Source organism: Lathyrus oleraceus, chromosome 3, assembly GCF_024323335.1.
Source record: "Lathyrus oleraceus cultivar Zhongwan6 chromosome 3, CAAS_Psat_ZW6_1.0, whole genome shotgun sequence".
NCBI lineage: Eukaryota > Viridiplantae > Streptophyta > Magnoliopsida > Fabales > Fabaceae > Lathyrus > Lathyrus oleraceus.
In genome coordinates this window covers 231,108,430-231,122,373 of record NC_066581.1, presented here as the reverse complement: position 1 = coordinate 231,122,373, position 13,944 = coordinate 231,108,430, and the positions used below count along the sequence as shown (strand labels likewise).

At 32.3% G+C, this 13,944-nt stretch overlaps 1 protein-coding gene across 1 annotated transcript; it reads left to right on the top strand.

Annotated features, from left to right (window-relative positions):
- The first annotated feature begins 1,479 nt into the window (after nt 1–1,479).
- Nucleotides 1,480–11,423, top strand: LOC127126496 (4-alpha-glucanotransferase DPE2). The gene is made up of 23 exons (XM_051055427.1): nt 1,480–1,648; nt 2,082–2,440; nt 3,466–3,583; nt 3,698–3,756; nt 3,916–4,047; nt 4,167–4,289; nt 4,379–4,575; nt 4,882–4,960; nt 5,051–5,089; nt 6,019–6,138; nt 6,292–6,393; nt 6,476–6,559; nt 6,650–6,892; nt 6,995–7,120; nt 7,244–7,318; nt 7,457–7,528; nt 8,492–8,611; nt 9,285–9,382; nt 9,572–9,731; nt 9,912–10,010; nt 10,438–10,635; nt 10,791–10,884; nt 11,034–11,423. The coding sequence occupies exons 2-23, from the start codon at nt 2,084–2,086 to the stop codon at nt 11,249–11,251; spliced, it is 2,913 nt and encodes a 970-aa protein (XP_050911384.1). The 5' UTR covers nt 1,480–1,648; nt 2,082–2,083; the 3' UTR covers nt 11,252–11,423.
- Nucleotides 11,424–13,944: the final 2,521 nt, after the last annotated feature.

Sequence of the window (13,944 nt, the reverse complement as noted above, 5' to 3'; positions counted from 1 at the left end):
GCAGTAATCATTGCTTGTGGCGCATGCTCCTAGAGGATGCATGCACGCGCCACTTGTAGTGACATCTTCAATATGTAGTCGTCATAGGGAATAACACCTATATATATATATATATATATATATATATATATATATATATATATATATATATATATATATATATATATATATATATATATATATATATATATATATATATATATATATATATATTTTAAAGCATATGCCATTCATAATGACTATTCCTCTTGCCAACATTTTTTTTCGAAACATGATTAGTTTGATAAATTATTTGAAATATTAGTTATTTTGAAATATAATTCGAAAACATTGTTATTTCTTTTTATAAAAATTATACTTTTCAACGAATAAAATAAAAGTAGGAATCCTAAAAAAACACTACATATGCGCCTTTTTAACTTTTCATATCATGTGCATTATGCGGAGCAATGTTTTAAAAGTTGGATTGAAACCTTCAATTTAATTGGTTGAACTACCGATTCAATAAAATGCATAAAATTAAATATTTTTTCATTCTAAAAGTTTAATATGTCAATATCAAAACTTAAACACATTCACTATTCACACAAAAATAATTCCTTATTTTTATACAACCACACAAATTTCTAAGTTCTATCATTGAGCTATAATTTTTTTCTTTTAACCACACTCCATTATTATCACGACCATCACGCATCCTAAGTCAATATATTATTCAACTCAATATTTTTTGTCAATTTTCAATCGTGACTTATTTGTTGTCGTACAACTCACATTCATTTTCGATTGTTCAATTAAATATATTATTTTGTTTATTTTTTATAATTCAATCCTATTTAATTTAGGTATTATGAATTATTTGAATTCTAATTTAGGTATTATATTTTATTATTTTAATTTTGATTTGAGTTTATTTAACTTATTTTATTATAATTTTTATTTTATTCAAATTGTTCTTAAATGAATATTGAAATTAAGTATACAATGTTTTTTTTATTTAAGTAAGTAATATGTATTATCTTTTTTAAGTGTTAGTGCATTTAATTAAATTATTTTTTATTATCTATACCGTTGATTATATTATATTAAATTTATGATAAATTTTTAAAATATTTATTTTATTAAATTGTGACTGACATTTCTATAAAAAAATCCAACTAAAAAAATCAATTGACTTTAAAATGAAAGTTTCACCTATTTAAACTCCTCCCAGTTTTAAAAAGTGAAGTGTACAAGTTAATAATATTAATAATAATAATAATATCTCATATTTAATGGAATTATTAGCGGCAAATTGAGCTCATATTTGAATTAAAAGCTGTAACAATAAATAATCAAAACAAGTCAAAAAAAATATTTTAAGGAAAAAAAGTAAAAAGAACAAAAATATATAGTTTCTTTTAATAAAAATCAATCATCCCAATCATGGCACCACTCTTCCTTAGAAATGTGAAAGCAACGCATACAAAAAGTTTGAGTGCATGGACGGACCATATTAATAAAATATATCAGGAAATAAAAAAATCTGAATATTACCTCACACCTCTCTCTTCATAGCCAGAAACGTCTCTCTTCTATTTCTTGTCTTCTTCACTCTCTTTATCACTCTTTTTGCTTCTCTAAACTTTCTATTTTAATTCAACTAAAGGTGATTCAATCTCTATCTCTCTCTTGCTCTTTCTGGGTGAATTTCATCCACTCATTTTCTATTTCTGCATTCTTTCTTTGATATTAAGTTTACTTCAATTATTGCAAATGCCTATGTACTGTTTGATTTAATGTCCAAACCATTTTTTTTGTTTACTTTACAAGCAAAAGAAAATTGTATGATAGTTGAATTAGATGTGACTGAAAATCTCAGAAACATAGTAATTTAATTTGAGTTTTAGCTGAATTTTTTCATTTTCATACTGTTTGTGAGTGCTAGAGGGTGTGAGCTCTGTAACTTTGATGCTTTCTGTAGATTGTGGACTATTCTGATGTTGGATCATCATGATAATTTATTACACTTTTCTTTTGGAATAAAATAGAAATTTTAAGTAAGAAATTGAGTTTTTTTGGTGTTAAATTCATCTTTGAAGCTATGGTGAATACGCCGCGATTGGTGTCGGGGAGTAAGTCTGTGAATTCTGTGAAGATCAGCTTTCGTTTACCGTATTTTACTCAATGGGGTGAGACTTTGGTGGTGTGTGGCTCTGTACCAGTGCTTGGATCTTGGAATGTGAAGAAGGGTGTGTTGCTCAGTCCCTTTCATGAAGGTTCTGAGCTCATTTGGAGTGGAAGCATTACTGTGCCAAAAGGGTTTCAATGTGAGTATACCTATTATGTTGTGGATGATAAGAGAAATATTGTGAGATGGGAGATGGGGAAGAAACACGAACTGACGCTCCCCGAAGGTGTTCTGAGTGGTCAGGAGATTGAGTTTCGTGATCTTTGGCAGGTTGCTTCCTTTCTCTCTATTCGCATTTCTCTATGTCTCTTACAAGCAATTCTTTATAAGCTCGCAGTTCAACGCTTGTGTGAAATATGTTCTAGTTTTACTGCCATTCCTAATAATTAACTTAGATCCATTTTGTTAAATTTTACAGCTGTAAATCTTTGCAGTGTATTCCTTATTCATAAAAAAGATATGGTGCTTGAATCATATCAAACAAATAGTGCTGATTACAAGTGCGTTCGTAATCTATTAGGAACCAAAAAAACTGAATTGAAAGGAAGATATCGTAGGACTCAAATGAATAGCAGCGATCTACTGAATATGAATAGAAAATTGGAATATAATTCTTCCAAGGGGATTCCCCTTGACAAAGGATCTCTCCTTTCACTCACAACCTATCATATGTACAGAATGCACTCGTACATCCTATTTATACAAAATATTTGCTCTAACTACTTAACTTCGATGACTGTTGTCTAACTGTCGGTATGTCCTAACATTGTCCCACTTGGGTTCGATACATTTTTATTTCTCAGTCATCAATATAATAATAAAAATCATCTGACGCTTAATGGAAACCAGATCAGATGGAGGGTAGTCAAACTATTAAGAAAGATCTAGAGATTGATGAATTGGATAGACATATGATATATGATAGAACATTATCATGTTGTTTAATCCATATAGCCGACTCCACTAAGTGGGATAAAGATTGGTTGTTGTTGTTGTTGTACTGTTTATATTCTATAGCATTGTAAGATGTAACACTTTTGCATAAGACACGGATATGGCCTATGGAGTTGCTTCTTGCATCTAGTTTTTTTTTTGTTCTTTGTGCTTAGAGTTTTGCCAAAATGCTTCAAGTGGTTCTTCTCAATGTTGTCAGTGTTGAAATAACATTTTGAAGTTGGACATCAATTATCTTTTTTGATATAATTTGATAGGCTTTTACTAAGGATACAAGTCATAGTTTTTCTTTCTTTTAACATATATTCTCAAGATATTTTCTTGTTTTATCTCAAGTTCAGACTGGCTCAGATGCTCTCCCTTTCAGAAGTGCTTTCAGAGATGTCATTTTTCGGCAAAGTTGGGATTCGAGCATCATCACAACCACAGGAGTCAACCACATCACTTTTGAACCAGAAGGTAACATTTTGCAAATTACATGTTTAGCCTACTGTTTGGGGCTTTTATAATGAATTTAGACTGCCCATTTATTATATTGCTGATAGCTCATGTGTTTTGACTTCTGATGACCAGCGGAGTCCATCCTCATCCAATTCAAAGTTTTCTGCCCAACTATTGAGAAAGACACATCAGTAAAACCTTTTATCTATATATCATTTATGACTGATGCTGTTCATTTTCTGGATTAAGAATTCATTAAAAATATATGCTTGTTAACATTTAACGATACTTCAAAAGTTTGTGATTTAAAGCACTTTCCATGAATTAGTGGTTTCTCCAAACTTTTGCAGATATATGTGATAGGTAGCAATACAAAGTTGGGGCAGTGGAAAGTTGAAAATGGACTAAAACTCAGCTATGTTGGTGAATTTGTATGGCTAGCTGAATGTGTGATGCAAAGGAGTGATTTTCCAATAAGATATCCTTTTTGAACTTTTCATTGAGTAATAGGTGAAAGATTTGGGTTATTATTTTCATATGTTGTTACCAATAATACCCTGGTCAAACTTTACATTCTTCCTTAACAGTTATTTCCACATATAGATATTGTAAATATGACAGGTCTGGGAACACTTCTATAGAAAACGGTCCAAATCGAGAAGTCTCCATTACCTCCTCTAGAAGAGAAGCAAAATATATTTTTCTTTCAGATGGCATGATACGAGTAAGTAGCTAAATTTACACTATGGGTAGTGGAGATTGTGGTTTTGCAGAACTTAATGGTTCTAATATGTTGGTGGTTTGCTTTACAAGGAAACGCCCTGGCGAGGTGCTGGCGTAGCAATTCCTATGTTCTCTATTAGGTCGGAATCTGATCTAGGAGTTGGGGAGTTTCTTGACCTTAAGTTACTAGTTGACTGGGCTGTAGCATCTGGTTTCCATTTAGTTCAACTTTTACCAATCAATGATACATCTGTTCATCAGATGTGGTGGGATTCTTATCCATACAGGTATAGCAGCACCTCCAAAATCATCATAGACATCAGATGAACTTGTAATTACCTTTTTATATATCATAAATACGAACATGGTGTTTACTCTAATAACTGAAGCTTTTGGAAACTGATAAAACTGGTTTAAAACCATGTCAAATTTTATTTGGATAAGATACTAACAACACACAGCATATCAATGTCTCTGATGTTAGTATTATCATACTTCTGGTGGAAAAAATGTTTCATGTGTTTGATTGTTGTTTCAAACAATTCATATACTGATTTTAAAATACTTTGTCATCTCATATGTTTGTGTTTCAGTTCACTCTCAGTATTTGCGCTGCATCCGTTGTACCTGAGAGTACAGGCACTTTCTGAGAACATACCAGAGGAGATCAAGGTTATGTTTAAGAATTTTACTCTATTGAATAGCATTTGTAGCTACTTCAAAATGCTAATATTTGAAGTGCTTTGCATTTACTTTAAACAGCAAGAGATTGAGAAGGCAAAACAACAATTAGATAAGAAGGTAATGATCAAATATTTATATGTATCTTATACTTACATATGCATCATTGTATAAAATTCTGTTTCAAAGTCTAAATAATTTGTCTTTATAGACAGTCACAACGATGCTGGTGTTTTGAACAAACACCGTTATAACTTTGATTATAATTTGTTTATTAGAGGGGATGTGCAACTAAGTTTGAGAAGATTGATGGTGAACTATTTTCAGTCTAAAAGTCACTGTACTCAATTTTCATTTCCTTAAAATTGCAAGGTGAGGGAGGCCTCCTACTTATGAACACTTATTCAGGTCTTTTCTAATCCAATTTGAGACTCAACTGGTGGAATTATTTGGGTGGGTGTGATATCGTATAGAAAGTACATCTAAAATTTAAGGGAAAATTTTATCACATAGTTATTATAAGATCCATAATGTTGTAAGGAGCTGAATTTTTGGAAGTACAAAACCTACAAGAAAATAAGGTTAGGGTTGAAGACGCGAGAATGGTCCTTTGATGTGTTGTTACATGAGAAATGAAAGATAGAATTTGAAATACATTTATTTGAGAGAAAATTGGGGGGAATACCTATAATAGAGATGGTAGAATCCCTCCTTAGGTGATATGAACTTGTACGAGAAAGATTTGTAGAAGCAATAAAGAGAGTAGATTAGAGTGAGGATAGTCCAATAGTTAGAGATAAAGGGAGATCAAGAAAAAATATGGGCCAAATCATTTTAGAGTTATTTTGTGGTAAGTAGATGATTGGACTTTGGCGTCAAATGATCCATGTACCTGACTCCACTTAGTGGGAAAAGACTTGGTTGATGTTGTTATTATATTGTTGTTTGCTATATTTTCCGTAAATATATTGTTACTGCCATCACCATTTTTATATGCAAACATATTGGTGGGTGACAATGTCCTCATGGTTGGTTAATTTTATTTATAGGATGTTGATTATGAAGCTACATTGTCTACTAAACTCTCAATCGCGAAGAAAGTTTTCATTCAAGAGAAAGATTTGATACTTAATTCGAGTTCCTTTCAGGAGTTCTTTTTTGAGAATGAGGTCTTACTACTGCACATTACAACTGCTTAATATGTTGGCAAGAGATGCTTTTTCTTTTCCTCTCCATTATAATGAATTTTCATAATTGGTAATTTTTTTTTTCATTTAATTTAAAATGCTTTCCCGACTCAGCTTTGTTCTTGATGGTAATAGGGTTGGTTGAAACCCTATGCTGCTTTCTGCTTCCTGCGGGATTTCTTTGAAACATCGGAACGAAGTCAATGGGGGCGTTTTGCTAATTATTCAGAAGATAAGGTTTGTGCCTTAGGTTTCCTTTTTTTTTCTTTTCAGTTTCTAAATGTCTTATTAAGACTGTATATTTCTCATTGTCTTACAGTTAGAGAAACTTGTATCTAAGGAAAGTCTGCATTACGAGATAATTTGCTTCCACTACTATGTCCAATACCACCTACATTTACAAGTTAGTTATATTGAATCCTACTGTAAGTTCTACATGGCCATAAAATCACGTAACACTATCTTACTGTTTGCTTTCATCTTATTCTGACAGCTGTCTGAAGCTTCAGAATACGCAAGAAAGAAGGGAGTGATTCTAAAGGGAGATCTTCCCATCGGAGTTGACAGAAACAGTGTGGATACTTGGGTTTATCCAAATTTGTTTCGAATGAACACTTCTACTGGGGCACCTCCTGACTATTTTGATAAAAATGGCCAGAATTGGGGCTTTCCTACTTATAATTGGGAGGAGATGTCAAAAGACAACTATGGTTGGTGGCGAGCTCGATTGACACAGGTTTTGGTTTCGAGTTCTCGTTTTTCCTGTTTTTAACTGAAAATAATCCAAGCAAACTTTAGTACAGACGCTGAAGATTAGTTTTACTTTTGTCCATGACAGATGGGAAAATATTTCACTGCTTACAGGATTGATCACATATTGGGATTCTTCCGAATCTGGGAACTTCCAGATCATTCTGTGACAGGTCTAGTCGGAAAATTCCGACCATCTATTCCTCTAAGTCAGGTATGATTATGCTCTTCCATAAATCTAAAGGGCACTTGATTCAGTAAATACGAGCTAAACTGCTCTAACTGGCAAAAGAAACTGTTTCCTTGGTCAATTTATGACTTGTTAAATCTATTGTAGGAAGAACTTGAAAGAGAAGGAATATGGGACTTTAATCGCCTGAGCCGCCCATACATTAGACAGGAAATATTACAGGTCAGAAGTGTACCTTTTACGCAATGAATGGATTTTTATAATGTGTTAATAATTTATCTTAAAGATGCATCTGGTTTTTTCTCATATGTCTTGTACATGTGCATAGTTATACCGTATTTTTTTTCATTCTTGTTTCAGGAAAAATTTGGATCTGCTTGGACATTCGTTGCAACAACTTTTCTGAACGAATATGACAAGAACTGCTATGAGGTGATCATACTTTTTGTGCCAATTTTCTTTTAACTATTTATTGTTTCCCGTGTATTCTCATAAAAGCATATCTTCCATATGCTAAAGGTACAACTTATTAGAATGTGTATGAGAAGCACTCTTTTAATTTTAGCATAACCTAACCAGCTACCTTTTGATTGGAATATAAACTTTCATGAACGAACCGTGCTTGGTTCAACACATTATGGATGTGCTTAGTTATGCCATATTATTTCAACTCATTCATGTTCTATATATGTTAATAATTTATTTCTACACTTTATCTAGTTATATAATCATATAAATATCCTATTAATGCTTAGCCGCTTGAGAACATATTGATTCTTAATATTTAGTTGTCACTGATCTTTTCTGGTCATCCTACTTCAATTCATTTCCTCATTTCGTTTATTTGTCCCTGTGTATTTAAACTCTAAATTTCATGATTAAACTATATAAACTTAATGAATTGCTTCAAATCGAATTTCAAAACTTCAAAGAATACTTATCTTCGTAATAGCTCATAGCTTCTATATTGTCTTATGGGTAAGGCTTGGCTGGGGTTGCTAGCAGAATTTGATTGCATATTTTGTACTTCTCTCCCAACTAAGTAGATGAAATTTGATGTTTTATTGATGTATTGATTGTTGGAATTTTTTCATGATCAAGCAAGTACAGCTATGAGTTGCTTGGTTACTTGTAATTAGGCAAGAGTGCATTCTCAGTATCAATCTTTTTGCTTTGTTTATTAAAGATTTCTACTCAATGTAACTCAGGTATTTAATGGCACCAATCTGAGATATGTTCAGGGATTTTACAATATAAGATGTGAAAGTATAAAGAAATTTCATTTATGTTGATTATTTCTAAGCATGCATTTCCTTCATAAATTTACTGTAAATTCTGTTGCGAACCATTATATGTATATGCTGTTGTAATTTTATTTTTCATGAATGATTATAGTTCAAGGAGGATAGCAGCACAGAGAAAAAAATTGTTTCCAAACTGAAAACTTCCGCAGAAAGTTCTCTGTTGTTGGAGAGTGAAGACAAAATCCGGCGTAGTCTGTTTGATCTTTTACAGGTAGCTTTATCAAATTTGCTTCAAGGATCATATTCTTCTTCTCTTCCACCCACTCTTTGTCTATATTGATATTTATACTGAAAGGTGAAATATCAATATTTTGACTTAATTTTGATTCACTCGGATGAAGGGTATTTCATTATTAATAATTGTTAGGAACCCAAATTTGGGTTCCAAGAAAAGAACACTTGTTTTAACTTTTAAGAAATTGAAAAGAGCAGGAGAGGAATCTCTCTTCCAAGGGTTTCCCCTTCACAATAGAGTTGCTACTCTATTCACAAACTTTACAATATTCAAATGGTACACCCTTTTTGACTCCAAAACTTCCCAATTTATACACGACAATCCTAACTACCCCATTAACTAACCAACTTCCCTAGTCAACCATAACTACTATAGATAGCCATTATTCTATATCCTCCTAACAGTAAACCAAATAGATCTGCTGTTTTAATCTACTCTTGTGATTCCAGCGCTTGTGAAAACTTAGTTTCTATGATTGATGTGATACTTTCTTATTTATTAGTAGACAATTGATCAAATTGACACACTTCAGTATTTATATGGCTTTTCTTTTCATCTATGTTTAATCTTTTTCTGTCTTCTGAATTTGATCCGCGTCCTCTTAATCTTGCAAATCCTACAGTGTTTTATTTGTTATTGTGTCTTGCAGAATATAGTTCTTATTCGAGATCCAGAGAATCCAAAAGATTTTTATCCTCGTTTCAACCTTGAAGATACCTCAAGTTTCCAGGCTTTAGAGGATCATAGGTACCATAATAATATTAGTGCATGTGGATAAACCATTGGGAATGGTTCCAGCTATTATGCTGCTTTTTTCATCATTATTTGGCACTGAAAACTGTTTTCCATCCAATACAAAAAATATTTTCATTTCATATTCTGGTTTCTCCTTGAGGTGTAATCTTACTAGATCTTAATACTTATCATGCAATACAGCAAGAATGTTCTCAAAAGATTGTATTACGACTACTATTTCCAACGTCAAGAAAATCTTTGGAGGCAAAATGCGCTTAAGACTCTTCCTGCACTTCTAAATTCATCAGAGATGCTGGCCTGCGGGGAAGATTTGGGCCTCATTCCATCTTGTGTGCATCCTGTATGCCAATTATACTCCTTAAGTTCTTTTAAATAAAAACTTCTCTGTCACTCGTATGCACGGCTCCCAAAACACACACACATGTTCATAGTTATGCTTAAGATACCAAAAGGATTTGAATTGTTTCATTTTGGAGGGGTTTTTACATTGAAAGGTTTAACTATAATTTTGTTAGTGCAGGTTATGCAAGAACTCGGATTAGTTGGGCTGCGCATCCAACGAATGCCCAATGAATCTGATCTGGAATTTGGCATTCCTTCTAAATACAGCTACATGACGGTAAAGTTTCTACATACCATGCTTATCCTTATTGATCGCCTAGGGTCGAACTAAAGGAAGAATATTTATATTGTTTACTCTTTATTGAGGGTCATGTTTCCAATTAAAAAAAACATCCAAGGGATAAAATACTCTGAGTAAATCTTCTGTGTTAAGCTGTGAGAAACCATACCTCAAATTGGGTTATATCTAGGCCACATTCAAATGTTTTTTTTTTCTGGTTTTGTGCTTCAAATAATGAAAAGTTACTGGTTTTGTCTGGTGTTTGTAGTTATGTGGCAGAAGGCAGGCATCATATATTTAGGGTTTCTTTATTGTAAATTGTAATCTGATAAATCCGGGTCCAGCTTTGTTGAGAACTAATGTCAGTTTCTGAGTTTAAATGGTTTTTATAAAAACGTCGTTTGATTTAGCAACCAATTTGCAGGTATGTGCTCCATCATGTCATGACTGTTCCACCTTGCGTGCTTGGTGGGAAGAAGACGAAGAAAGAAGGCACCGTTTTTTCAAGAATGTGATGGAGTCTGATGAGTTGCCACCTGATCAATGCGTTCCAGAAGTTGCACATTATATTATAAGGCAACATATTGAATCCCCATCGATGTGGGCAATTTTCCCTCTTCAGGTATTTTGACCGACATGTTAGAAAACCATGATTTCTAAGTTCTGTTTAATTTCGTACCACATATCTCACTAACTTGTCTATAACTCTCGGGGTTTCGTCCACTTTTGTTATTTCCCTACACATGAAAATCATGCCACTCTTAATCTGGTGAGCAGGACTTGTTAGCATTAAAAGAAGAATATACAGCACGCCCTGCAACAGAAGAGACAATCAATGACCCTACAAATCCGAAGCACTATTGGAGATACCGTAAGTATTGTACTTTGTCTTTGTTAGGAGTCAAATATTTGAGTTTTTTCCAATGAGTTTAAAGCTAACTCTTTTGAAGACAATATAATCTATGAGCATTGAAATTTTTCATGGAGAACTATGATAGAACTGTTTTGAACTGGTTTCAGGTACGCATGTGACTCTGGAGTCATTAAATAAAGATAATGAGCTCCAAACCATCATTAAAGATCTAGTACGTTGGGGTGGAAGATCAATTCCTCCAGAGGAATCACAAGTTGAAGATGCTGTCTCTGAGAAGCAACAGTCTGTCGCCACTGGCGTAAAGATCCATAATCCTTCCGAATCTAATGGAGTTTCATTGAAGGATCCTTTAGCTGTCTGTTGATTGCATTGTACCTGTTCTTCAATTAAGATTTATATAACCTGCTACAATGAACAACGAATAAAACAATAAGGATTCATCCATGTTGTTGCACTTGAAGTATGTATATCTAGGCATATATCTGCCTATAACTTGAAGATATTATAATAAAATTTTCAATTATCCTTTTTCTAAAGAGGAGAAGTGCAAGATTTGAATTGGCATCTTCTCAAACTTTTTTTCTTTTGAGAAGATATCTTCTCAAACTTGACTTGTTCATTCATAACATATCTATCTTTAACTTCTCTTTTGTTAAATCATTTTGGCCTCTCCATAGAGGGACATCAAGGTGATGTTGAGCAACTTTTCTTTTACCATTATAAAGCTTATGTGGCTTTTCTCTTCCTTTTTCATTACACTAATTCTTAAAGTAGATTTACCTCTGAATTAAAAGATTTTTAAACCAATTTATTTAATACGGTGTTTGTACAAGCTTGTGGCCAATATATTGACAGCAAGTGTGGATGGTGGTCATTAATTTGGTTAAGTTTAGAAGGGAGTGTGTCATCTTCAAGGTGAATCTACTTACTTTAAGTTTCTTAGACTATACTCGTTCCAATTCTATAATAAGTGATTTATTTAAAATAAAAAAATTTCTCAAAATGAATGATTTATTTCAATTGTCCCATAATTAGTGATTTATTTATAATAAAAAAGTGTTTCAAAATGAATGACTTATTTCAATTTATAATGTAATTTTTTTTCCTATTCTACCTTTTAATAATGACTATTTTCACCATTTTCAAATATTTGATAACGAGTATTTTAGTAAAAATATATTTCTCTTTATTTTCTTTATTCATTTTTTTTAATATCTTTGAAATGGTCAACTAAATCATTCAGTGTGGGATGGAGAAAGTATATATATGTCGAGAAATTTTAGTTTTGACAATAGATGACATGCTTCGATTTTTGTGTACATATTTTTTTTTTTGTAATTGTTGAAGTCGTGATGCTATTTAGCCTTTTAACAAACTTGTATGAAAAATATAAATATTTAGAAGAAAATTTAATTTCTAAACTAATGAATCAATTTGAGATTTTAGACATGTTAATTTTATATCGATAGAGGTTTTATTCAGACTGAGCTCAAAAATCATTGTGCAGATTGCAATGACTTTTTCAAATGAGAGAGATTTCTCAAATATTTTTAGTGTATGATTTTTCTATAGTATTTTCAAAAGTACCCATGTGCCTTTATAAGACGCTGATCACTTGGACTAACACGACAAAATCAGCTTTCACACTTCATCTATTTCACAATTCTGAACCTTCAATTTTTGACATCATTATCTTTGAGTTTAACATCACACAAGAACCTTGAGTCTTATTAATGAGGCTTGAGATATCTTCACATTAGTTGAGTAGAGAAACCACCAGCAAACCTTGAAACAAAAGTCTTCACTTTAATTTCATTTGATCATAATGTTGACTTCAAAGAGATGACTTGATATTTGAGAACATACTCAAGAGGATAACTTCATAAAACATCTTTAGAATCTTAGACCGCTTAAGTTATCTTTAACAGATAAAGAATTCACTGGATATTGATTGATATAAGGTGTTGTCATCACCAAAATTAAACAACTAATTAGTTGATTGCCATTTTGCTATTAACAAGATTCATTACTTTGGATCACCTTGACAATACCCCTATGCACATAAATCCACATTCTCCTTCTTTTTGGTGATGAAAACGCATCTTTCTGAGAGGTCGTAAAAAAAAATAAGAGGTAAAATTTGGAGTGGTTAAACTCCCACTCATGTGAGTAGAAAGTATACTCTACTCTCCTTGAGAGTATATTTCTACCCCATTGGCATAATAAAATAGTTGGGAAAAAGATACAAAAATGAATGATAAACAGGAAAGCACATAGGTCATATAGATCAAACATGATTGTAGAAGTAAAAGGAATAAGTTATTTGATAAAGAGATGAAGAAGAACATAGTGTAGAGTGAGACACAAATGAATAGGACATAAGACCATGCTTCTTTCCATATATGGAAGCATTAAGCTTTGAGATTGAATGATGGGTAAGCTTTAGAGCACTCCCTCCGCTTGATTCTTTCTTGAACAAAACTCAATTGTCTTTAAAGCTTTTTAAGACGAGAGGTACTTTTGGAATCTACTTCTTTATTGTTGAGATTCCTTTTAGGAGGTAATCATTCCGCGTTAGAAAATATTTGGATAAACTCTTTTCAACCTCATTGATCTTTTGGGTCTTGAATTGATATTGGGCTCTAGGCATGCTTCTTTTGGCGCCTTTGCTTTGAGGTTTCACCCCCTTGCTTAAGATACTTAGGCTCAAAAATCAACAGGATCATTACGAATATTGAGCACCACCATCAATGTTAATTTGGTCAAAAATAACTTGTTCAATGTAACACCCTATTTTTTAAATTTATTTATTTAATTAAAATTTCATGTATTTAATTATTTAAAATCGATTTCTACGTACATTGGGGGATGGTTTGGTGGGTAGTATTTGTTTATCAAGTCTTGGGGTGGTAGGCATAATTCTATTTATTTAATTAAAATAATAGAATTAGAATATTAGAAGCAATAATGAGGAATATATTATAAGTAATATTAAAATAAAATTAGATTTAAGGAGGGTATTATGGTGAAAAGAGGAATAGGTGAGGGCATAATGGG